The sequence below is a fragment of the Sturnus vulgaris genome, chromosome 4, assembly GCF_052056855.1.
Source record: "Sturnus vulgaris isolate bStuVul1 chromosome 4, bStuVul1.hap1, whole genome shotgun sequence".
NCBI lineage: Eukaryota > Metazoa > Chordata > Aves > Passeriformes > Sturnidae > Sturnus > Sturnus vulgaris.
The window spans coordinates 16897746-16922419 of NC_142246.1; the positions used below are offsets into that span (position 1 = coordinate 16897746).

At 37.4% G+C, this 24674-nt stretch overlaps 1 protein-coding gene across 3 annotated transcripts in view; it reads right to left on the reverse strand.

Moving 5' to 3' along the window:
• Window positions 1-24396, reverse strand: part of KCNIP4 (potassium voltage-gated channel interacting protein 4) — a 393854-nt gene extending 369458 nt beyond the window's left edge. Inside the window, exon 1 of one of the 3 annotated variants that reach the window (XM_088163219.1) lies at window positions 24161-24396. In XM_088163219.1, the coding sequence (XP_088019345.1) occupies window positions 24161-24221 (61 nt within the window). In that variant the 5' untranslated portion in view covers window positions 24222-24396. Of the gene's footprint in view, window positions 1-23693; window positions 24049-24160 lie in introns of those variants that run through there. The other 2 variants (XM_088163216.1, XM_088163220.1) reach the window with 2 other exon arrangements.
• Window positions 24397-24674: the final 278 nt, after the last annotated feature.

Sequence of the window (24674 nt, forward strand, 5' to 3'; positions counted from 1 at the left end):
CCTTGACCTGTTTTCACTGTGAAACTCAAATGTTCATAACTAAAGGGATGCTTTTCTAGACAAGTCTCAACTTTTTCTCTTAATTGTATTGCAAAGTTTTCTTTTTAATAATAAGAAAATGTCCCCCTCCATGCTCCATTACAAAGGTTGAACATTTCTCCCCTACATAAAGACCTGTAAAGTTTCATCTCAGGGCAATCAAGATTAAGGGAGTTATAAGCAGAAATTAAACATCTGCAGATAAGCATTATGGTTCATCAGTTGCAGTAGCAGATGTAGTTGATTACTGGAATTTGAAAATAGAAAACGTAATGGCAAAGCTTTAGATTAAAGTAATTATACTGCAATAATTATATGGAATTGAGTTTATTATATTACAAGGTAGTTTAAACATCTGAGCCATTTAAAATATATGCTGGCTAGTACTGAAGTAGAAGTCTCCCTCAGATGCAATATAAAAAGCAGATTAAACTAGCATTCTGAAAGTATATCTGTGAGATAGATTAGATAGATATATCTGTGTTGTGTTTTGCAACCCAGTTAAATGCAAAGTTATTCTACTGCACTCATATTAAAGAAATTTAAAGTAGATAGTATTAAACAAATCTAAATATATTTAGGAAACTACTTAATCACATTATGGACTAACACCAAAATATTACAGAATTATTACTTCAATTATGGGAAAAAGGTATCATATGTTTTTACTTTTATCAAGTCTGACAACCTACAAGTTTAGTAATGATTACGACAGAAAGACATAACTTTTATCACAACAGCTTTTGGAGGATATTGAATTCAAGTGTTAAACTCCTATTAAGACTTCTTAGTGTTTATTAAACTCCATCACCAAGTGTTGGGCTTGAGTTCTTTTTTGGTTTGGTTTGGTTTTGAAGGGGAGGTAAATTTTACAATAGTATGTAAAGAACATTTAATCCTCTTCTGGAAAGTGTAAGCTCATCCCAGAAACAGACCCAAACGAATCCTCTTCACCCTCAGCATTTTACAGCTGTTCCTCTGCTCCAAGGCTTCATGGCAAATACTTCCACACCTTCACTGTTCAGGTTATAATGACTTTGAGTCAATAAAATATCTCTATGTAGAGAAAAACCTTGATTCCAGGACTCAGCAAATGCTTAATCCCACAGATAATAGTCTAGAAGAAACACTTCCCAAAGTGAAAGGGAGACTGAACATTTTCTTCATGATTCCTCAACACATCTTTTAAAAATGGCCTAATTTGTGAGTGGATTGGCTTTATATACTTGAATGCTTGAGGAACTGCAGTGTTATGGTACCTAGAAAACCTGAAAAGATAGGAACCAAGCAGGGGGACACTTTTTGTCTTTGGGTATCATGAGCTCTGAGCACAGACAATTTCTGAATAATAATTAGAATTCAGTTAACTTTGTGTGAGCTGCCTGAAGTTGGCACATAAAAATCTTTCCTTTTAACTAATTGATAAAGGGAGAGAGGTAGGTTTAATGCTGCAGAACTTTAGAATACTTATAAAAAGAAGAAATTAAAGAAAAAAAGAAAAATCATTTATATAATCTCCAGCAGTGCACATTATTAAAAGCTATTAATATACTGTGCATTAGATGGCTACTGAATTCTGTTGCTTAATTTACACTCAAATTACCACAGCAATAAGCCTCAAAATAAGAAGATAGCAGAAATATAGTAATCTAGTGCTTCAAAACAATCCAGGCCATTGATAAGGCCAGATGGTAACAGGAAATCTAAGAATCAAAAACAAAGCAAGCCCTTCATTTGTGATCTGATATGGCTTTTCTGGTTCCTCAGAAAGCACCTGTGGCAGTTCTCCCACAGTGTTTAAGAAGTTTTAAGAATCAGATCTTTGGTTCTAAGGGAGTTCCGGAAACGAAATGTCTTTCCTTGCAGACCTTAGAATAATTCTATCTTCTATTTGCATGGCATAAGACTAGACATGTCTCCCATCTTTTCTAAGAAAATAAGTAGCATTTGTTCTTCTTCATTTAGACAATATTTTCCTTTTTTCCCCATATTCGCATATAAAAGAACAGGGATATTTTATTCTACACACATCCGAAATGAAACAACCATTTCTGTAGTAAGATCCTGAGAGTTTTAATTTTACTTGCACAGGAAACAGGAAATGTCCCATTTTTTTACCCTAGGTATTGATTCAAATATCAATGTATTCAACAATATTTTTCCAATTAGATTGGGGAAAGAAATCAAATAATATTGAAAAAATATCCAGCGTTTGCATTTTTTCTGTGCCTACTTCTTACTATTTAAATAATCTAAAAAAAAACCAGGATACAGCTCTGAATACAAGTATTTGCTCCATTTCAAAATACTACATTTTGGGCTTCAATCTAATTTGCTGCTCATTTTTGATCAATACTTAGAATTAAAATAGAGCAACATTTATGCAGTAACTTTATATCCATTTATTAGCTTGTTAACCCCCTGGATTATTAAAAAGTCTTTGAAGATTTTAATATTTTAATACTAAAATAACCAAAATCTTTGGTTGTTCTAAAGATTCATTGGGAAAAAAAGGCATAAATGCACAAGAATTGCATCTCTTGACATCAGCAGTTTTGCTAAATTTAACAGTCACAAAATACGCAACAGCAGATTTTTTTATACATGAAAATTATGTACTACCATTTTTAATCAATCCTGAACTTCATTCATAAATACACTTGATATTTGAAGTAATAAGCAAGATAAAAATATGCAAAAGATTTAAATAAATTTCCAAGGCCCCCAAATCTAAAATCTCCATTTATAGATTTCCAAGCTGTTTGAGAAGCTATTTTCATCTACTGAAAGGAAGGTAAATCAGTAATCACTGGTGTTCTTCACTACTAAACGACATTGTCAGGTTTATCAGACTTTTCTAAACAGTGGGCATGTCCAGATCACAGCAAAGCCACATAAAAAAAAGAAATTACTTAAAAATCCAGCACAGGGGTCCTTTCACTCTTTTTGTAAGACATCCACTACTACCCAGTTATCACATGTCTAGAAAATTGTAGAAGAAACTTCTTTTGAATTCAGAGTTTTCGCTTCCTCGAGGCATCCATCCAAGGAAAGCCAGTACACGTAGACACTACAATGCAATCACTTTTTTTAAAAATTGTGAGGCTAGGGTTGATACCAGAGGTCTCAGTGATGTGAAATGTAAAATATTCTTGGTCATCTGAGAAGGATCCAAACTGAGGTACAAATGCTTTGGAACAGTCCCTTCCTCAGCTTGGCATGAGGCTTGGTGGTGGGAGAGGAGAGCAAGGAGCAGGTGCCTACATGCAGCAGCACAGGAGGAGTGATGGCTGGGCACAGAACCTGCATTTGGGCTGCACCACTGCCAAAGCTTTTGGTCCAATGTGCTGCAGTTTAGAGCTTCTCCCCACAGCCTCTCAACCCTAAATTTTGTATAAATTTTAAACCATCTGCTTGACTGAAAAAAGGCTCTGATGAATTCTGCTGTGAGCAGTGGTCTTAGTAGTATAATCAGCATCACTTCAAAAAAACTCGACATTGTTAGGGCTCTGTTAATACATTTATAGTTCTCCTAAACGGTGGTGTTTGTCAGTGTTCTGTATGAACTGGGCAGAATATTTTTGCTTTGTTTTGTCCAAAAAGCATGGAAGCAAAGGAAAAACATCAGATTATTTTTGTATTAAGTCAAAACAGTGTACTGCAGTTTAGTCAGAAAATTATGTTAATTATGGCCTTCTCTTATTTCCATGAAATTTCAGAATAACTCTTCCTTCATGTAATGCACATATTTAATATTCTTCTGAGCCTTTAAAAGAAGGCCAAGGAATAGCAGTCCTGTAGAAATAAGAGCTTGATATTAGTGGCAATTTTCTATCTCTAAAATAAACCTCAATTGTTAAAGAAACCTCAATTCCCTTATATGGAAGGCTGAACCTGTCATGACTATAAAAATAATAATGGGCCAAATAAAATAAAATAAAATAATGTATTGTGAATGGATGGTTTTCAAATTGTCACAAGCATTTCATAAGAGGCAGAATAAGGTAAGTGAAAGGTTTTTCTCATTAAATTAAAAATAAATAGATGAGACTAGAGTTAGGTAAACTTGTCATAAAGCTGTGATTTGACTAGAAAAAAAATGGTAATTTATTTCTTCCTTCTAGTCTGGAAATCTTTAATATACATAGCAAAGAACATTTCACTATACACCACATTTGCCAAAAACCCACACATTTGTATGAAGTGGTACTGCATGTCCCAATCATTAACAAAACATAAAAACTCTTTTGTTGCTCTTCTCAGGACTATCTTTATTTTATTTGAAATTCATCTTACAAAATAGCTAATAATCTCAGAATTTAGTCTCAATCTTCTTTTTATAGAGGGACAAATCACAGGAGAATTTAGGACCCCGTAGTGCACTTTGAACAGTACAATTGTATTTTAGAACAACTGCTATTCTCTGCAGAACCCTTGAAATTTGATGTCAGCAAAAAAGAGCAATTATACTTGAAGATTTCCACAGAGAGAAGCAAAGGATTCAGGATACTACTCTCCCTTCCAATGCCTACACATTTTTTTCCTTTTCTTTTTTGCTGTTAAAGTAAATTACAGACTTTAAGAATAGGAAGAAGAATGTCTCCAAAAATTGAAATAATCATCAAGGGAAGCTAATGCCGTTGAACCTGAGCCAACCTAACTTACTTCATTAGAGTTTGCTAAATTGCAAAGAGCTTTAGTAAGTCTATGCTTGCAAATCCTCAAGGGTGTAGAATTCTTACAGGAATCCCTAACAACTCTATGAACAGATAGTCTGTAAGGGGAGGACCTAACATCAATATTTGATTGGTTTTGTCCAAGGTTGAATTGTAATTTGAACAGAACAGCAAAGCACCTAGGTCATTCCAAGAAACACGCTGAACTGCAGTCTTTATTAAAACCAAACTTTGCCAGCCTATGGAAAGAAAGGTCTTGAGCTGATTGAACACGGACATAAAGCAGGCAGCCACATGACAGCCACCCTGGTTTTAATACCCCATTATGCATGGACTGTGCAGCATCAAACCCATCCTCTGGCTGTGTGGTTTCTCCTTTCATGTTAGAGTTACAAGCACAGTGTAAATAAATGGCTGTATCATACATTTTAAAGAATAAGTCATCAAGATATCTAGTCATGATAACCACTTATGATCAAAAAAACAGTGGCAACAATGGGAAGATATACATGATCTCTGCCTCTGTTTCTTCTCCCCCTTTCATTTTTCTATGATCTGTTTGAATATAGATCTAACACTACTGCATGATGCAATATATCTTCAGACATATTCAAATGTACAGAAAGTAAAAGCATGAAAATTATCCATTGTTTCAGAAGTTTAAAGTATCAAATGTGCTTTAAGCAAGTGTTTATAGCACTCAAAAGATAGAAGAGCTTTCATAAAATAATCACATAAAACCAGAAAAAGTGGCTCTTCAGTAAAAACAATTTAAAATGTCAGTGTATCCCCTATTACTAGTTATGAGAATCATTTCCTAGATCAATCACAGGACAGTATCTAAGCCTTCTATCATCCACATTAATTAGGGGCTCATTAACTTTAACTTTAATAAACAGGATGTTTAAAAAAAAAAGTATGCTATCAACTTTCAACACCATCTATACCCAAACCTGAAAAGCTAAATTGATTGCAGGACAGAAGAAACAATGTAAAAAGAATAAATAACTTCACTAATTCTCCCCTTAAAATCACTGTCAGTTTAGTAATTCCCGAGTTTTATAACTGAACCTAAATGATATTATTTTCTAAAGGTGATGCCTACATACAGCACTTAGCACTAGCTTTAATTAAGGTTTCACATATCCCTAGGTTGCCTCAAGCTACTATTAAGAGTTATTGTACTTAGTGAATGCAGGAGCCATGGTCTTGAAGGGATTCTACATTAAATTGGTAAAAGGCAGCAAACCAATATAACCAGGCTCTTCTGAATACCTTTGTCTTGCAATCTAGAGCAGAGAATACCATCGTCAGTAGTGATCATGTCATGGAGCTTGAAGAAGAGGAGCAAGGCTCTCTCCTGATCAAAAATACCTTTAATATCTTTAATTTTCAAGCATAAGTTCAGTCAGATTTTATGACTTACCTTCTCCATAGATGACTCCACATCATCAATTAAAGGTGTTAATAGCAAAGGAGTTACAAAAGTCCACTCTAACACTTTGTGGCAGTCAGTAGAGTTTTCCAGAAACAAACAATTTTACTCAGCTTGGGTCTCTGCAATTCCACCTACACTGTGCTCTGCACTTATGACTTTGTGAGTTTGAATATGACACCTGTCCCAGGAAATTGCATTACTCCCTGCAAAATGCTAACACCACTTTCTCCATCCTTGGCTATACATTCCTTGGGACTTCATTAAGCAGCACCACAGAGCTCTCTGCTGCACATACAACACATTCCAATAACCTGGAGCTTGCCAGCTTGTGGAGACACTTTTTTCTGATAATCTGGTACCTGTAGGAGGTTTGGTCAGTAAATGCCAATTGCTTTCCTAGTGTGGAAGGGTATGAACATTCATAATATAGTTATGCAGTTCTTATGTTCCAAAAAAAAAAAAAAAAAGTGAAAAAGTGGAAGCATTTTGAGCTTAATTCATATCTAAAAAAGAAAATCAAATCAAAACCAAATGGATACTTACTGTGGTCAATTTAGTCCAACTTTTTTAGCCAAAAGGTGAGCAGTTTAGCAGATCTAGCATAGGTAGATGGGATGTACTGAAAAGCTCAAGCATAGTAGTTGAAGTAGTTTCTGAAAGTTCTTTACACTGTTTTAATTCTTACAATAGTTGGTGGATTATTTGAGGTACAGCTGTAGCCATGTTTTATTATATGAAAATTCTAATTTTCATTTTTGAAAATTAAGGATTTGGTTTTTTTAATTTTCACTTTCAAAAATGTAGGGGAGTATAATAAGTAAATTATTGATTGAACTGACTGAATATATGTCTTCTCCCCGCTAAAATAACTGGTATAATATTGGCAAGGTGTAATAGATTGTATTTTCAGTACAGAAAGATATCTTGACCAAATGCCCCACTTGAGTCTTTTGTACAAGACATGTAGAATAAAGGCATTCATTAAAGTCTGTCTTGCCTTCAGAACTGTTAGAGAGCTAATGTGCCCATCAGAACTATCTCAGAGTATTAAACTCCTTTTAAAATCCCATGAGTTTGTAAAATCTAATGGGTAATTTTCCTATGTGTGTCTTCAACACAAAACATAATCTGATAATCAAACTTTTAAATTAAAACTTTTTTTTATTTGTAAAATTTTAAAGGATTAGGGTTTTGTCTGTGTTTGGGGCTTTTTTTGCTTAATTTAGCAAAATGAAACAAACCCTAGTAAATCAGGGTAAATTGATACTGGGTTTGAGAATGAACAAGTACTATGTAATACCATTCTTCTTTAACAAGATTTTTGGAAAGCACAAACATTTCAGCTCATGCTTTTGCCTCAAACAATTTAACGTGCTTTTCATTAACACAATAGCGTTTGGTAATAAAGTTTAAGAACCAAACCACTTTCCCATCAGCATTAAAAAAAAACAAAAATAAAAAAGAGAAATAAAACCATAATTGTGATACCAGTATCCCACCTGGCATCAAGGACAAAAATTCAGATTAGGTGAAAATGTCCTGTATTTTCAAATAATAATGAAGAGTAAAATGTTCTGGTTTATACTATGATACAATCACTAAACATTTATCCTTATAAAGTAGGCTAATACTGACCTGAGCTCAGCTGAGCAGTTCCCTGTGTTCAACAAGTAACTGCAAAATTCTTTGACTTGACTGGAGACATCTTCTCTGTGTGAGTTAATGCACAGTTTTACAACATCTGTTCTGACTGCATTTCTTAAGTGAGTCATTATGTAATTTCTAGATGCTGCTGCTGTGGGCTATAACACATAAGAAACTTTCAAAATCACTTAAAGTAAAAAACTGAAAGAACTCCAGAACCCCTAACCTAGTTTACATTTTCCTTGAGAAAAAAAATGACACTTTAGTACACATCTGAGACTCAGGTTCAGAAACATTCTGCAAAACTCAGTATCTTTATTTTACCCCACACCGTATTTTAATTTTTCTGCTCACTTCTTTTATGGACGCTATAGGTGTTAAACACTATCAAGTACCATACACACCAACACAATGAAACAGAAAATTCAATTATTTTTTATTCTTTTCACGCTCTACATACATATGTATACAGATCCAACAATTTCACACTAATGGCTCAAATTTCAATCTATTAATGTTCTCTGAAGGCTCTTCACAAAAACAGATGACCAACAAGGTTGAACAGATAGGTCTAGAGAAATAGTCTAGAGAAATGGCAGAAGGAACAGATCTTATTTTAAAGCATAAAAAACTAGCAGGAGTCTTAACAGAAAATTATATTGACACAACAGTCCATTCTCGAAAGTTTATTTCAGACAGATCATGGCAATAATATGTAATGATTGAGTGCTTACATATTGGAGTACATGTTAAAGAAAACTGGGGGATTTGGTGTATCTATGCAGTGCTCTGAGAAGTGAATTACTTAACTCTGAACATTATTTCCATCCCATGAACTACTACTAGGTCAAGTGCATCTTGCAGAACCAGTCTTTCAATTTCATCAGCAACTACAGTCTTCCCTGCCATTTACTTAAAAATATTCAAGCAGTTTTCTCTTCAGTGAGAACCATCCCTGAAATAACTTTTATATACAAAACTGTAGATAGAAATGTAAGCAAAGATGAAAAATACAAAGAAAATCCCACAAGCATCCCAGAAATTTATTTACTGTTAATGTACACTTTAAGAAAAATTTGTCCATTTCAGTCCCAGCATTATATCATAGTTTAGGTGGGAGGTACATTCAGAGGACATCTTGTCTCACCTTCCCTATTCAAGCAGGGCTACCTAAAGCAGGTTTGCCCAGGACCATCTGAAGATAGCTTTGGAATATCCCCAAGGAGGGAGACTGCACAACCTCCATGGGTAATTTGTGCCCAGTGCTCAGTGGGTCACTCCCCCACTCATCATGCTCAGAACGAAGCCCCAATGTTTCAGTTTGTGCCCACTGGCTCTGCTCTTGTCACTGGGCACCGCTGAAAAGCACTTCACCCTCTTTGCTCCCTCCCTTCAGGGATTTACATTGACGATATTTTCCCCTTCTTTTCTCCAGGCCAAACAGTTCCAGGCCTTTCCTCGAAGGACAGATGCTCCAGTGCATTAAACACCTTTATGGACCTTTGGTGGATTGTCTCCACTATGTCGATGTGTCCTTTGTATTGGTAAGCAGAACTGGACACAGGACTCCCTCCCTCACCTCACCAGTGCTGAATAGAAACTTTCAGCCACTTTCAAACTTCAAGAAATTACCATTAATAATTTCTATTTTTAGCTTCCATTATGGAAAGCCTTTCCATTATAAAATTCTCTGAAAAATAAAGCTGTGTGATTTTTCATAAGTTAACTGAATATGGGAGATAAGTCTGCATGTATTTGAGATTTCAAAGCATTTTTTGCAGTAGGCTGAGAAGGTACTCACATGAGCTAAGAATAAAACTGGTAGTTGCATCATTTTTTAAATAATTTGATTTAGAAGCAATTTAGTAACATTTAAAAGAAGCACAATCACTCTGAATATAAATTTGATTCCTTAACATAGAAAGAAATTGTGAAGTGTAGTTATTCAGCATGAAAATTTGACAAATATAAAATTAAGTTAATTAGGCTTTGTAGCTGTTTCTATAGCAAACAGTGCTAAGATTAGATTTCAAAGCCAGGGTGTACAAGGAAAACCCTAAGCAATGCATATGTTCAAACTCTAAAAGTACTTGAAAACAGTCTTGAAACATTCAACAAGCTGTACTTTGGCCCACTATTCTAAAAGTTCCAAATCTAGTGCCATAACAAACTAATGAAATTTATAAAAATAGCTAACCTTCATGCAGGGTTATGCTCTTTGCAGTGCTATTGACTTAATTTTCTTTCTCAGTTTTTACTGATCTTTTATATTCTCTCTGGACAAGCAACAGCATCCTTAAACACAGAAATTACAAGAAGTTACCAGGGTGTGTTGCATCCAGTTGCAGAACTGTCTGCAATTAGCGAATGTAAGACAGTGTATTTACCAAGTCCAGCACACATGCATTCTGCTTTTAAACTCTATGATGGTTACTTTTGACACAGTTATACATTTTCCTATTGAAGAAGACATCTCACTGATGGCAGTTCTGTAATATGTTCTGCACATGTGCTTTTCCAGTCACAACTAAATGAGCAGCCTGAATACACACAATAGGAATTAATTGCAAATTGTCAATCAGGCAAGTGATAGCAGAAATGCTATCAGAAATCATTCTCTATCAGAAAATGAGAAGCAGCTTCTGCATAATGATGCTGATGCATGATGATGGTGATTAGGTATTAAGAAAATCTCTCCCAGAAAATTTGGTCCTAAAAAGACACAATTTTGAGGGTATTAATATAGTAAATTCTAAAATAAGTAGGCCTAATCTTGAAAAAAAAAATCCTTAAAATATTAGCATGATTCCCTACATATTCCATGAGATAGAAAGGATCATACTTGAATTCAGCCACAGAGACAAAAACGTTCTAACAAGCTGACACAACTTCTCAGCCCCAGAGAAAGGGAAAGCTCCCAGCGTGCTGTCTGACATGTGGACCTATTAGATTTTCCATACAAATCAGGAATGTGCTTTCACAAGGCACCTAATGGCTCACAACATGGAACACACTTGGAACACACAGATTATCTTAGGTGAAACTACATAGGAAGATGTGTTCTAGAAGCTCACTTAATGCACTACAAATATTAGCAGGTATTGAGTCAACTGAAGAAGACTAGAATTAGTCTGAAGTGGAATTCTGTGGGAAGAGATGGGATGGAGTTGGGCTGCAGGTGGTGAGACGTGCCTGCAGAATCACACGGCGGCACAGAGGGGCACATGGTGGCACAGAGGGGCACATGGTGGCACAGAGGGGCACACGGTGGCACAGAAAGGCACACAGTGACACAGAGGGACACAGAAAGGCGTGTCTCCACCAGACCCTGGTGGGAGGAGGTGCCATGTGGCAGAGCCCTACAGAGAGGAGTCTGCTGGAAGCTGACAGATGGGTTACCAGAACATGATCACCCCATAGAAGGGCATTCAGAATGTGTATTGCTGACATGGCATCATGGCATAGGTCATGTAGTGAGAATTACCATCTAGGGGAATATTGTGCCTTTTAAAAAGTGTATAAAACCAGCTCGTTTCTTTGAATAAACAATTCCCATTCCCTGCCATTCTGACTCCATGTCTCAGTCACTCACAAAACTCTATAAAAATTATTACTCATTATTTCTCTGTCACCCAGTTTCCTCCTGGTATTCTGAGCTACTGTTTCCCATATATCGGCATGGCCCAAATGCCTAGACTGACAAAGTAGCAATTTTTCCCACAAGACATCTCAATTTTGTTTCTCTATCACTTACAAATTACTCTTCAAGACTTCAGAAAGTGTCCAGTAATTTAAGGTGGTGACGATTCTGACCAAAAAGCACTGTGATCCTGTCATCCAAGAATAACGTAGTTCTCTCCATCACAGTATTATCAAAGGTACGTTATTACTGGCTTAATAGTTTCATAAAAGACTAATGATAGACTAATAAAAAGTTACACAGAAACAGACACAACAAAGAGAACTCACTGCACACTTTATTTCCAGCTAAGGTCAACTGTCTAACAAAACTGTTCTGAAGGAAAGAGGCAGTGCTAGGATGATATACTTGCAGAACATTTAACATAAAATTCAGAGGGAGAATAAATGATGTGAAGACAAAGACACAAAATGTATAAAATAGATTAGTTGTGATGGATGTTAACAAAGTAACTGTCAATCAAAACACTGTGAAGTTCCCAAAGTATACAGAAGATGATGTTATATATTCATATAAAAATCAAGTGTATCATTTTCCCTGCAAAGCCAAAGCAAGGAATTTTGATTGGTATAAAGCCAAAGCATCAGCTCCCTGCCTCCAGAGGACTGCCTGATAAAAGCCTCTGCCTGGGCTCATTAAAACAGCTTTATCACATCTCACAACTGAAGTCAAACACACAGTTTAATTTATTAACATACACACATCAGCTAACACAGAACTCTCCTGGAGCTACAAGCTTAAAGAACTATATCCCTAAACTATCAGACTATAAAAATGAATTTGGGAAAGACAGATAATAAATTCTCTATGGTCATTTGTATGCAAGTGCCATTCTAATGGTGGTTTTAATCAGGCAGTGGACAAAAGTTAAATGCTTTTGGAGTATGTACACCAAAAATCATAACTAGAAAAGCTTAAGCTGGTATAAAAGTTAAAATATATGACATCTTCTTGATTAAAGCCTCCTAGATACATCAGCCTTGAAAAATGAGAGAGGAATGAGCACACCCTATTTTATCATTATAATAGCATTTAGTAAAGACACTCATAAAAGTGGAGGCACATCTTATCAAGTGTGAGATGGTACAGCACTGATAAAAATAATCTGAATAAGAAGTGCTTGAAACTTCAAAAGCTTTGCTATTGCTTGTGACATTGACTTTTCATGTTAAAAAAATTGTTTAAAGTAACTGTCTTCAAATTTTATTTATGGAAGAGAGAACTAAGTTCATGCTACATATCAAATGCTCAAGAGATAAAATATTCTTAGAAAAGATAGAGTTCATAAAAGGGTCACTGACTAAGTTTTCTTTCTGAAGATCCAAATGCAATAAATAGAAAGCAGTGCAAGTTAAAGCTGTGCTTCTTTATTTATTTGGAATTTCTGTTCAGATCATAAAAGAGACAAGTTCTGGAGGCCCTTGAGAATCCATGCAGCCTTTCATCAAGCTTCCCATAGAGATAAGGGAAAGTTGATGGTTGTTATTTCTTGCAAGACAATGATTCCTACCTCATCCCAAATTCTTGAGAACTGATTCATACAAAAAGTTATGTACTGCAAGACCATAACTTACTCCCAACACAAACTGGGAGCACCTGATCTCATCTCCATGGAAGCAGGAACAAACAGAGCTCTTGTAGGATGAGAAGAATTACTATCAACAAGGGCAAACTGAGATCTCTCCTTTGTGATAGGCAGATAAGTTGAAATCTTTACCCTACTTTTAATTTTCCAGTTTCAAGCACTGTAGTCAGTAAGCTTCCAACAAGTTTGAAAGTTAGAAGATAAAAAGCAACACTCAAAAACTAATTATCATTTATAAGGGATAATTTAGAACAAATCAAATAAACTTCCAGAGAAATTATCTATCTTGTTAAAACGGAATGGAGAAAAACTCTTTAGGTGACAACTGGGAAGTTGTCTGGGAAGTCTGCCACTGCTGATCATGTTAAACCGCAGGCTGAGGACAGGTGCTGTGCAAGGGACAGCAGTTCAGACTTAAAACTATAAACAAGACAAAAATCTAAGACATACCAAAGAAAGTTTTTGTCCTATTCAGTACTATAAAACCTTGGCTATGTATTTCAGCCATTTGGCTTTAAATGTAATAAGATTTACTTTAGGACTAGGAAAGAGTTTGTATCAGGAAGGATAAATTCTGGAACAGCTTAACCAGCAATGTCCTAAAGCACCCAGTAGTCGTGAATTTTAAGTACATTGAGCAAAAAGCCATCTGAACAAGAATATGAATATTTGATCCTGCCTTAGGGAATCAGGAGAAATAGGAAGATTTCTCAACTTCTCTTCCAAAATATTTTCAAGGGGTTGATTATGATTCCAGGGGTTCTTATTGCTTTTATCTCAAAAGTACAAATGAAATCCAATGTAACAGAATTTTTGAGCTGGATTTTGTATCAGGCTTTTGCCTGGAGCAGGCTGCATGGATTGCACACAGGGTATGTGGTCAGTGACTAACTGTCTGCCTAGCTTTCAGAGACAAATATAAACACATAAACTTGACTGAATATATGTCTATTTATTTTGTCCTCAGCCAGAAAAGTCACAACTCTGTCAGTGGTAGGATGTATTTCCTATAATAAATGTTTCTCAAATGAAGATATTACACAAAAATCTCAGCATTCCTTGAGGAAGTTTTATTTCCCAGAAAGCAAATTATTAACTGACTCTTAAAAGTTGCAGATTTGGTGATTTGTATTAGAAATACTCTCCATTATTTTGAATAGGTAAACAGGCTCTCTTTTGATATCTATTTGCTTCTCATATTCTTATATTCTTTTGCATTATATTAGCATGGTAAGATTATATTAGCATTACAAGGGGTATTGTCTATCTATTTGGTAACCTCTACAGCCACAGTTTTGGCTTATGAAATCATGGAATACACAGGAAGAGACAAAAGCTTTGTTTCTTTTCTGTAAGAGGCTTCAGAATTTGAAGGACTAAAGTCAACTCTTCAAACACTTATGAGTAAGTGCCTTTCTTAAGTATAACAGGATGATCCTCAGTTACAAACACTGCACTGGACTGCAACTGCTGCAAGGTCAGGCTTTCAGTCATGGTGAAACAGGCACTGATGGATCCAGAAGATCTATACTCATTGTTTAAGTGCAATGTGCATTTAATCAATATATACCCTTCTTGGAACACAAAGCATTGTGTGTTACTGCAACAAGAAATTACCAAATTAACTCTGTGTTCACTATTGCATACTCATTTATTCCAACACTACACCTGCAGAATGGAAAGTATACCATCTCAACAGTCAGCATTGTGAGCTGCCACCTACCAAATAAATAGTGGTTTGATAATGCCACATCAACTTTCTCTTGTTCATTTTCATGGAGGAATTAGTCACTTAACTGACAGCATTTCTGTACGTACTCTTTGTGAAAAGGCTTACATGAAATCACACTATTAATGCTTTGTGTTCTTGAAAGGAAAAGAAAAATAAACCAAAAAAATGTGCCTACTTTCTTCTGAATTCTTTAATTGAAAAAGTCCTAACAGATTGTCAGCCTATCAGTAATTTAAGTGCTGTTGATTAAAGCGACTGCTGATAAAACACTGCTTAATAAGACATTAGAAATTTACTGACATCTTTTAGATAGTTTTACTATCTAAACAGGTCAAAATATTCTTACTTTTGCATTTCTCAGTATAGGCAGTTATTTTTAAACTGTGGCAAAGTAAAACATACAACTAAATTATGAGTAGATGTTTGGGTTTTTTAGTATAATATGGGATTTTAGCTGAACACCTCCCATCTCTCAGGAACAAAAAAAGTTACTGATTCTCAAGAAGTCTGGGGTGGCTCAAAGACTTTGAATACAGGAAGAGATCTTTATAAGTCTGTATTGAAACACAGAACTGGTTTATTCTATTTTAGTATCAGAAAATTAGCTGAATGCAAACAAAAGGTGTAGCTGACACAAGTGTTTTCATGAGTCAAAATAATGTCTAAATACTGTTCAACCCTGCAAGTTAAGCAATTAAGCAAGGTATATAAGTCTGTCTAATTTTAGGTCCTGCTAGTTCTTATTTTTAGTAGATTTAAGGTACTGAGAGAAACTTGACAGCTGGTGTGCCATGTAAAGAACTATGTCACTATACTCTCAGCCATGTCTATTTCCTCTTTAACCTCCACTTGCTATTTTTCCTCCAGTCTATCAGAATTCTGCTTTATAAAATGTGCATTAGAGACCACCAGTTCTGCTGGATGTATCACCTACTGTCCTCTCCTCTGACTGGCAATCAATCAATCAAGAAAGAAGCATGTAAACTAAAAATAACATCCCTCGGAGGAAAAGATTATGCAAAAAACGTTAGAAAGTGCTCATTTAACTGTGGGATTCATTCACACGTGCTTCCAAGTGACAAATAGGCAGAAGCAAGAGCCATTGCTTGAAAGAGTTGGAGGTGCCAATCTCCTGCAAAGATGTTTCCCATCATCATCACGTAAAAGAAAGCAGCAAGGGCAACACCTGTCACCTGTCTACCAGCCCCCTCCTGCTCTTTGACCTCCTCTTTCCCATCTACAGGCAGAGAAGGGTGGAAGCAACAGCTTTGAAGTAAACAACATAGTGAGTAGATAGATCCTAGACACAGAGGTAATTCCCTCATGTACCGAGTTTTGGAAGGATGGCTGGGGAAATAATGCAACATGTGGCATATTTAAAAAAAAAAAAAAAGAAACTGGGGAACCCCACTTCATTACCACCACAAAGATCAAAGAACGATGCAGTATATAAAGTAGACCTAGTTATTGAAACAGTAGCATGAAATTCTCTGTATTTTAATCATACTGCACATCCTCACAAGTTGCATACCTACTTTGTTTATTTTTTTTTCTTAGACGTCTTGGATTTAGTAGACTGGCTGTGCAGAAATCAGGGTAGCACCTACGTGTGTGTATGTCAATTACAGTGCCTTTTTAAAAATAAAAACTAATTTACCAGCAGATGGATGCTGCCACGACACAATACCCTGAACAAACAGTCTAGATTTATCTTTCTTTTCTGATAGCATTACAACAGGTGATACTTTTTATAATGTCACATCATAAAACACAATAACCTCAAATGTCCATAAATCAACATGGAAAATAATACACATAATAGAAAGAATGAATCAGGAGATATGCAGTACACAATTCACTCACTGAGCATTGGAATATGTCAACAGTCAGAATAATTAAGGACATCGGGGTACCCCCTGGTTAAAACGAGCTACACTGTCAAAACTCGAGACCTATGCTGATCTGAGGAAACACCTATCATTCTGCTACCAGGACACAATGAAGCAAACCATGAATCTATGGTTGCAATCCTTGATATACACCTGTTATGTTGCTTCAATGGACTATTCTTTAGGATTTTTCTCTTACTTTTTAAAGATAAACAAGATTCAATTATCTGTGTCTAAAGGTAACAGAACAGTTGATCTCAGAGTCCACTTGCTCAGATACCACTAAAGCCACACACATAAAAGGCATTTCTTGGTCTTTGTCCTCTCCTTTCTTTTAACTTCTCAGGTAGGGACTGTGATCCCACAGTGTACTTTTCATTCTCTTGCCAGCCCCCTGCACTGGGAAAGCGCATGCACACAGACAGGGATGCTCCTGCCAGCCATGGTGCCAACTCTGTGTGTGTGTCTGTGTGTGTGCAGGGCTTTCCCTGACCCCTCTCAGTGCCTGCACAGGCAGGGACCACCTGCAAAATGCAAACGAGTGCCTGGTGCAACATGCTTCTGCACACTCTAAAGCAAACAAACAGTCTCAAAAAGGGTCAATCTTTCTTGAGTGTTCTTTGAAACAATGAGCTGCAACATTCATGAAAAAAGAAAAGTATTATACTAGTACTGGTCCAGGTATTTTGAAAATGTGATTATAGATTATTAATTTATGGTGCTTAGCATGTACATAAACATCTCTACATATTATAAAGTCCCAAATCTCAATGTTCAGGTGCAATAGTGGTTGTATCTTGCAGATGTTATATAGTGTGACTTTCGAAAGATCATCAAGTTGCAACATGTACCCATGCTAAATTATTTTTTAAAAATCAAACTTTTTTTTCTCTTTTTAAATTTACTGCAAGCATTTTGGATAGATCTTTTCTTCATATAAATGTTTATCTTTTGGCACAAAGCTGTTTTTCAATGTGTTTTTATTATAACATGCACTGTAATATCACTGAAATTTCTAAGTCAAATAGCTACATTTAGTTTTAAAAATCCTTATCTATTGCAATTATTCCCACTGGTATCAAGGGGTTTAGGAATAGTCACAAAAATCAAACGACTTACTGTGATGACATGCTGTTCTGGTTGTTCCCACTGTGAAGAATCAGACCCATCATCACACTTTAGGGCTACTGTTTATCTTTCTAATAAATCTGAAATGTTCCTTCGGGTTTATTAACAAAAGTTTGATTCAAAGAAAAAGAATAAGATTTTTCTCTACTAAAGCCTAATAACGACACCAATATTCACAATATATCTCTCTGGAGATACAGAGAGGTAACTGAAAATTATGAGAAGAAAACTTAATCAGTAAAACTGGGGGGGTTTTACCTGTCAATAAAATAGAAAACCCTTTCTTACTGCATGATATAGATCAACCACCTTGAAGTCTATGTCTTAGGACATTCAGAGGTGGAATAATTATTTTTATGCTGTCACCACTTAGCAACTTTGTGGCATAATGGTTATAATGTGCAGTGTAGTGCTAGGTATTTAACTGTGCTTGGCTCTTACGCATTATCTGATGAAAAATACCTGGAAGACAAACAAAGATATTATCTGCTACAATAAAATCCAAACATTTAAATGCATCATTTTTCTGAATAGGGCAAAGCATCCATATTTTTAAATTCTCTATTATCATGCTTTCCACCTGTAGTTTCTTTCTCCAGTGGACGCATAAGCATATGTGACTTTCATATCACTGTTTGTGTTATTGCAGTATAAATTATAAACATACAACAGGGGATCACAACTATAAAGTGTATCTCTAAAGAAATTCGCTTTATAGGTGAAAAATAATATAAAAGTGAAACACTATATTTATTTTCAGACCTCTGACAGAGAGCTCCTTTTAATACCATATTAAGTCTCTGCTGGGCTGCCAGAAATAAAACACAGTATGAGCTCAGATATACAGCTTTTATTCTGTATTTGAGTTTATTCTTAGAGGCGAATAGATTCAATATATTTTCAACCCAACTACATATTTTAAAGTGCTGCCAGTTTATTACTGCCTACAGATCTCCCAAACTCATGGAAGTAAATCTAGAGCCCAACCTCCTCTGCTGCTGCATGCATGAAGTTGATAACACAGAAATGATCTCTCCTGTAGAGTGTGAGAATAGAAAATGATGAGGAAATAAAAATCAAACCATGATCTATATGATCCTAAGACTCTTGTAATACAGTTACAAACTAATAATTAAGAACATCAGAGAATAATTGGATTCTATGCTTTCCACAGTTCTATAGGCTCTAAAACATACACATTCCACACACTTTTGCTTCTCCTCCGCATTGTTCCTGGTGTACTCAGTGGGAAATCTGGGCTAAATAATACTTAGCCATAAAAACAATAGAAAGCAAAGCCCTTGCCAGAAAAACTGTGATTCTGAAAGGACAACTACTCTAAAAAAAACTAATGCCTACGTCAAGCTGTTTTCTATTTAATTTTGATGCAGCCACGCATTACAGTTCAGGCCAAACATTATATATAGAGACTAACCATCCCATTAACCACCTCTACCTGCACTGCCACACTGTGCTCCAAATAATGAAGGTTCTGTATCTCCACTTCTTACGTCCCACAATAGGCCCAAGCCTATTAATTGAAGTGTGTGCTAATAAAGAAGGGAGTCCTACTTGGTTCAGACTGTGTCAACTACAACTGTTGAAACATGGATTTGCATCCTTGACTTCCAAGACCACATATGTTTGCTAATGTTTTCTTTCTCATCTCAAAAAGATGTAATGGCCTCTGCTCATCGGAGACAATAAATGGCCAGCATTTGTTTGGCAAGGAAGAATTCAAATACAGTCTATTATGGTACCTGAAAGAAAGAGAGGACAAGCAGAATTGGGGAGGGGAATGGGGAGACGATAGTAGGACAGCCTGGCAGGAATGCACATATCTATGAAATAGTGAAGCAATCAGGCGTTGTATTTTTAGATACTTTCTTTTTCAAGTGCCAAAGATTCTGAATAAATCACAATGGCAAACTGAAAGGCCGAGATGGGATAGATTACAGTTGAATGCAGCACAGATCAAATATTCAGTTCCAACCCAAAGCAGAAGACCTAAGTGCTTATCTGATACACTGTAAAAGCTTTCCATGACACACACCAGCTACTTCTTTGATGGCTACACTTACTGCTAGATACCATATCTGCCTCTATATTTAAATGTCTAAAAACACCTGGAAAGCATAGTTTTTCTAAGCCAAGTATACCTGAAGCTTGTCCAGATGTTCAGTTATTCATACATCAACTCTCCAAGCATAGGCAGTAATCTTGACAGTCAGAATAATGAACAAGAAAGCTGTATTTTGTGAAAATTTGTATTGATGGAAAGGCAAGGTATTTTCAGCATTCATGTCAAATATGACTCTCTGTAAGAGAATTTTGCATATACTTACTTCTTTACACTCATTGAACAGCAGAACCAGAGATGGAGGCAGAACTCAAATTTTATACAAAGGCTTATGGCCCAGTCACTTCTTTCAAGTGTCAGTTATTTTCCCCACGCTGGTGGAGTAGAATATTTGTATTTCCTTGTATGCCCATTATACATATACATCCTTTATTAGATCATGAGTCCATTTAATTTATTCCTTCCCATGTGTATTTGCAGATTTCAAAGAAAAAGCATTGCATTTGGGAGCAGCACTTCTAGCATAGTCTAGACAAGATGGTCCAGCACCCTGTCTACCTGAATCTTGAAAGTTTCCAATGATGAAGAGTGTTTGGGGACAACAGATCATTAGTAAAAATAGTGACGCTGACTCTTGACTGACACCATGTTCTTTGGAGGGAGCTCCCAGAAAAAACAAAACTCTCATACTGATATGAATATTGGTGCAAATCACTTGGAAAGTCACTGCCTGCTTTTCATTGTTTCAGATGAATCCCAACTGGGATATAAAGAAGTTGGTCCAATACATACCACTAACACATAATAGATTTTGTATCTCAGCGTGTGAGATACAAAAGTTGTTTCCTTCTTTCCCTCCTCCCACCTCTTCTTTTTTTTTCCTGTAATTGTTTCCTAGTATATTTTTATCACTTTCTTACTTTCTCTTAGCATCCTTTTCCTAAATTCCTAGTTTCAGCTTATTCAATATGTAATTTTTTTGTCCTTTTAGCACTATTTCCTTTGTCTTCTAAGAATGCCCCAAGCAACAAAAGCAAGTAATTCATTAAAAGCAAAAGTGAGCCCTAGTGCACAAGGATCTCTCAATGGTATGGCAGAGAATATTTAACTCTAAGTAAACTTAAGGTTGGATAAACATTGTTTAATAATGCTATTTGGTCCACTGTGGTCCTTCTGCCTACAACGTAGAAATTACAGCCTTTTTCCTAACATGAATAATTTGCAACTCTCTTGTCTAATAACTGAAAACCTTCAAAACTTGTCATAAATGACACCATGGCTTTCATAAATATTTATTGTATTGAATAAGCATGGTCACACTGGTCAGCACAATGCCCATTCTGAATTCATCACACCCTAAAGCAAAGCAACCAGTTGCTGTGATAATGTCTTATTCATATTAGTATTCCCAACAGCTTAAGTTTGTCCTAGATATTGAACCCACAGGACATTTTGTGATTAAACTTACTCTTACTCACACAAACTTTTACTGATAATCTCCCTCTGCTGTTCTCATTTTGCCAAGACGCTGCATGCCTTCACCCAGCAGCAGATGACTTTTGGCTATCACTAGCACAAATACAGCTTTCTGATAGATAAGACATTGATAAAGACAATTTCATGTGGCAGAGGGATGAAATAGTTCATCCTAATGGCTCAGTATTCTGCAGAGGACACATCCGTGTACTTCAACAACTCTCAATAGTGCTTCAATTGACACTAATTTGAATGCCCTTGAATCAGAAGATGCCCTGCAAGGTGCAACATTAAATATAAGAAGATCAGTTTAAGGCAGTCACTACCTGTTAAAAGGCACAAAATGTTACCTTTTTCATTAATAATTTTCATTATTCAAGCTGCCTGTGCGTTAGTTGGGCTTTATTTCACTTGAAAATATGAAATTGAGGAAGTCGCATTTTTGTTGGTTTCATTTTCTGACTGTCATGCACTAACATCAAATTTCGGTAACAACTCCACTGAAGGCATTGCCATTTAAAAATTACTAATGTTTAAAGCTATGATTCTATTTGAAGTGAATTAATGAGAAAAAAAATCCACCTTCCTTCTTAAAAATGCAACAGACAGGTACATTCAGAAATGCTGGTGGCATTGAAAATGAGTTGAATGTTTAAGAGCCTGGAGAGAGACAACTAGAGAAGAGAAAAGTGTAAAGGAAAGTCCAGATGAAAAAGGGGAAAAACTGTGGGAATATGAAAATAAATAGACTCTCTCACATAAGAAGAAAGCCCAGAGGAGTGAAAACTAGACACTTGTTAGCTTCACATCACATCACATCAGTCATGAGATATCAGTTGAGTAATGTGTGTCATTCTCCAAAAGAGAGGTATTTCCTTTTAGCTCTGTCATTTTATCTTTTCATATTCTTTTTATGGCAAAAAATCGGATTTTTGCAAAATGTTTTTCCCACAGTAAGTCATGTTTCAGTCAGATTTTGCTTGGTATTCTAAAAGAGTGCAAAAGTGTATCTTACTTCCTCTCACCATCACAAGCTTAAAGTGAATTAAAGCTGTCATTAATTTTTAAAAGCAACTACGCATGCATATCAAGAGAACCAAAAGAGAAAACACATCTAATATACAGCTCAACTGAAGGCAATTTCCATAAAAACATCATCTGGATATTTCCTATTACTTGCGTGGCGTGGACTCACATAATATTTCCCAATTCTGTATAGACACTTTCCTGCTACTGCAAACTATACCTACATACATTAAGCTTTAAACTCTCTTTATGCTTCAATACCTACATTAATGATCCATAAACCAAATAATTCCTCAACAACAGCTGTACAAATCCACTGTGTCTAAATCATGACCTCAGTTTTGTTTAGTCTTACCAGTTCTGCATGGTGGTTGCACAGGTAGCCAAGAGCCTGCTCGGTGTTTGTCACTGATGATGTATGTGTTATGGAAAAACAGTTTGACTTTCAGCTCTAACAGACTAGAGCTGCAAGGCTGACAGTGGTACGCAGAGAGAAAAGCCTAAATTATAACTTGAGGGAGTTGGATCTGAAAAGTAGTGAGAAGTACCATAACACCACTTTAGTAGCTATGTCCCATGTTGGATAATTGTAATGACTACACATTTTTTCCCAAAACTTTAGTGAACTGCAAAGATGGTCTTACAATTAAGCCGATAGCACAGTCAAATACAAAAGTTCCCTATCCCAATGCAAATGATCTAGTATCCCAATGAAAAACTACACATTCTAAAACACTGAAAAAGCTGGGACATTAAGGAAAGAGAAAAACCAGGTACAATCCAGCAGGGAACACATTGCTGTGAACCCCTTCTAGCAAGAGGGAGATACATTCTGAAGCATTAGAAATCAAGCAAATGGTGGGATTGCACTGTGTCTTTCACACAACTTGTTGGAAGGCTACTATTCTACACTGGCATCACAGTTGAGTTGCCCAGCAAGAAACACCTTTTCTACGAAAATAAGTTTTCCCTGTTTTTGACTGCCTGTTTTGCAAAGTTTTTCATTAACTGTCCAACTATCCTTTGCTTATGCAGCTGGTTTGAGCTGGACACCTTTCTCAGCAACATCCTCTTACAGACACTGCACGCCAGAAACTTCATTTTTAAACAACTGGGAAAAAACTCTTAACACTTCAGGAGTCACAATCCCTGTGGAGGATAGCAAGGCTTGCTTCTTCCCTCCCTAAAACGCAAGTTATGCTGTAGCTTTTCTCAGGTGAATGTGTAACTGCAATTTGAGGTACAGAGAAAAGAAAGGCACCAAATAACCTTTGGCTTACCAGAAGAAGCTGGTCTCCATCAAATAGTTGCCACTCAGGCGTCAGAGAGGTACAATGGAGAGCAAAGCAGGGAGGTGCAAGGGAGCCTGACCAAAATTACCTCCTGAAGAGTTGGTAACTAGAGAGGATGTGCCCTGGAGGTTCATTCTCAGCCCCGAGTCATTTCAGCAAAGGCAAAAGTACCAGATAGGTCAGAGCAGGCATCTTAGGGCAGGATTCGCGAAGCCCTGAACGCTTCTTAGCCCGAGATCCCAGGCATTAAGCGTTTGCTTGCTGTCCCCATAGACACACACACACACACATTTGCCCAGGACTGCACGGTGCGTTCACCCCTCGCAAGCGGGCAGGCAGCTCCCCCCTCCCCGCCCCACGCCAACTTGCCAGACTCGCTGCCCAAAGGAGAGGGGACGAGACCCCAGATTAACTCAGAGAAGCAGCCTCGCGTCCCCGCGCTGCCCGCGTCCTACCGCCTGTGGAGCTGGCCTCCTCCAGCTGCGCCGAGATGCTCTCCACTCTCCTCACGTCCATGCCGGCAGGCGGGAGGCGCCCGGAGCCGCGGCGGGAAAGCGCGGCCGGGGCCGCGGGAGCCGGAGCGGGGCCGCGGCGCAGCCAGCGGGATGGGAGCGGGGCGGGATGGGAGCGGGAGCGGGGCTGGGAGCGGCGGAGCGGAGACGGAGAGGGAGCGGGAACGGGAGCGCGGCCCCGCCTCGGCAGCGGCGGCGCCTCCCCCGCCACCCGCGCGGCGCGGGGCGGGCTCGGCGCGGGGCTCCGGGGCCGCGACCCCTTCCCTGCCTGAACACGGAGGGCTCGGGCTCCTTGCCTGCCCCGCCGAGCTCCCCAGGGGCCGCTGCCACCGCGGGGTGAGCCGGCAGCGGCGCCCGGAGCCGCTCGGGAGCGGAGCGGGGCGGCCGCGGGGACAGCCCCCGGCAGAGTCCGGCAGCACCGGCCCCGACCCGATCCGCTCCGATCCGATCCGCTCCG